Below are 2,500 nucleotides of genomic sequence, written 5' to 3'. Positions count from 1 at the left end.
TGCTTCAATAGAATTGGCTAAACATGGTCCTCTAAGACCAGAGGGCTTACGAGGTTTATGTGAAGAAGTACAAATTGAATTATATATACATATGCACATATTTTATCTTTTATTCGTGAAAATATATATATATATATATATATATTTATTTATTTATATTTATTTACTTTATATTATTTTTGAAGGATTTAAAAATAATGAACACAGAAGGATACAATCCAAAAGATGCAACAAATTTGGATCAGTATAATTTTAGAACAGGTATCCCCCCATCAAAAGAGGAGGGAGAAAAGCTTATGGAGGTTGTTGAGCATGTGAAGAATGAATTATCCATTCATAGGGTAAAGACAGTAAAATAAATATATATATATATAAATATATATAAATATATATATATATATATATATATATATATATTTATTTATTTATTGTTTATTAGATTGAGAAAAATATGACTGTCAATGTAAATAAATTAAATGAATATTTGAACTTGATTATACAAGCATTAAATTCTTGTTATCCTTCAATGGAATCATTACCTTCATACGACCCTACAAGATTAATAATAGAAAAGGATAACCCTTTCAACGACGTAAAAAATAAATAATAATAAAAAAAAAAAATAAGCAACATGTACATGGTACATTAAATATGCACATACATATATATATATATATATATATATATTTTTTTTTTTTTTTTTTTTCCATGTTTAAACATTTCAGCAATTTGTAAGTACTGAAATGTCCTTATGGTGGGCTGGAAAAGAAATGAATGAAAATTTATACCTAAAAAATATTATAGGTGTGAATGAAAAAACAAAATTGATCGTAAAAGTTCAACCCAAAAAATTTGGAGCACCAGTGAGGGAAGCTAGAGTTGATCATGAAACATATAAAGCCATGTTAGCTTATTATTATAAAAAACAAAAAGAAGAAAAAGAATTTGAGGAAGATGATGATGATTCCTATTTAAATTCTGAATGGGCAAATCCTTTAAGTTTACAAAAACAGTTACATGGAAATTTGAATAATATTAAATGGAAGCCATAAAAAATTAAAACTTAAAAATTGATAAAATGCAAAAAAACAAAAAAAAATAAAATATAATCAATAAAATGGATAAAATATAAATAAATAAATATATATATATATTAATATTTAAAATGTAAGATTGATGATATCATATTCTTTTAATTAGAATACATACATACATACATACATACATACATACATACATATATATATATATATATATATATATATATATATATTAGTATAGAAAAAATGTTGGTATATCGTAATATCTATCAGAAACTTTTTTTCCCTCAAGATCTAAAAAATAAGTAGATCTCATATTATTAAAAAGACTACTATTATTATAATAGTTAAAAATACTTTGTAACAAATTCATATCTGCGACATATATATCATCAAACTGTTCCGAATTTCTTAATATATGATCATTAATATTTTTTAAATTAATTTTGTTAAAAAACCAGTAATCATGTTGATCAGTAATATTTTTATAGTTAATGATATGTTTTATATGTTTAATTAATTTTTCAATAAATATATTAGGTGTATGTATATCATCATGTAGACATAATTTGATTGACTGTAGAAAGTGTTGATGTTTTCTTTTATTTCTATATATTGGTTGCTTGGATGGATTTAATAATATATTATTCATTTCTTTGTAATCACATGTCCATATATATGAAGTATGATGAACAAAATAATTTCTTGCGAATGATTGAGCATTACCTCCCACTTTTTTTAAAATAATATTTTTATTAAGTTCATCATAATCTTTATAAACATAATCATTTTCATAATAATTAAAATATTGATTAAAAAGAATATTATTTTTGTTTAAAAAAATTTTTTTTTCTTTGTTTATTGTTGTTTTATCATATATTTGTTTGCCTGTATTATAAAAATAATTATATGACCATTCCGTAATATTTGATGGATAAATTTTTTTATTTTTTTCAAATTTATGAGGTAGTATTAAAGAAACTAATAACGAATTTTTATTTATATATATAGTACCTCCACCTGTAAATCTTTTAATTAAGCTTATTTTATTTTCTTTAATATAATTAGTATCTTTTATATGATCTTTTATTTTATTACTAATACCTAATATCACACATTTCTTATTATTAAAAATACATTCGTTTCCTTTGGACTCATTCATTTCTTCACATGTATTATTTACAATGACAAAACCTATATTGTTTAATCCTTCTGTTCTATTATTACTTATCCTAAATAAACTCTCTTCTAGTAATAGCTGTTCAAAAACATGAAATTTGCTGACATCAATAAAATAAAGAATGTTTATTTTTTTATTCTTTTCTATATTATTTATATTTACGTTTGGTAACACAGGCCTGAATATTTCATTCAGGCACTTTATAATTCTCATGACGAGAACAAAAAGGGGGTTTCAAAAAAAAAAAAAAAAAAAAAAAAAAAAAAAAAAAAAAAAAAAA

The 2,500-nt window shown here is 21.4% G+C and overlaps 2 protein-coding genes across 2 annotated transcripts in view; one reads left to right on the top strand and one right to left on the bottom strand.

Moving 5' to 3' along the window:
- Positions 1–1,052, top strand: part of PRSY57_0921700 (conserved protein, unknown function) — a gene marked incomplete at both ends in the record, with an annotated part of 1,192 nt that extends 140 nt beyond the window's left edge. The window contains 4 exons of the mRNA XM_012907456.2: positions 1–67; positions 186–341; positions 440–592; positions 726–1,052. The exon at positions 1–67 is cut by the window's left edge and continues 140 nt beyond it. Coding sequence (XP_012762910.2) covers positions 1–67; positions 186–341; positions 440–592; positions 726–1,052 — 703 coding nt within the window. The remainder of the gene's footprint in view (positions 68–185; positions 342–439; positions 593–725) is intronic.
- Positions 1,053–1,272: 220 nt separating this feature from the next.
- On the bottom strand, positions 1,273–2,433 carry PRSY57_0921600 (lipoate-protein ligase 2, putative; the record flags this gene model as incomplete). Its single annotated transcript, XM_012907455.2, has 1 exon — positions 1,273–2,433. The coding sequence occupies one exon, from the start codon at positions 2,431–2,433 to the stop codon at positions 1,273–1,275; it is 1,161 nt and encodes a 386-aa protein (XP_012762909.2).
- Positions 2,434–2,500: the final 67 nt, after the last annotated feature.

This window comes from Plasmodium reichenowi, chromosome 9, assembly GCF_001601855.1.
Source record: "Plasmodium reichenowi strain SY57 chromosome 9, whole genome shotgun sequence".
NCBI lineage: Eukaryota > Apicomplexa > Aconoidasida > Haemosporida > Plasmodiidae > Plasmodium > Plasmodium reichenowi.
Note: the sequence above shows the minus strand (reverse complement) of the source record. Positions and strands in the feature narration are given on the sequence as shown.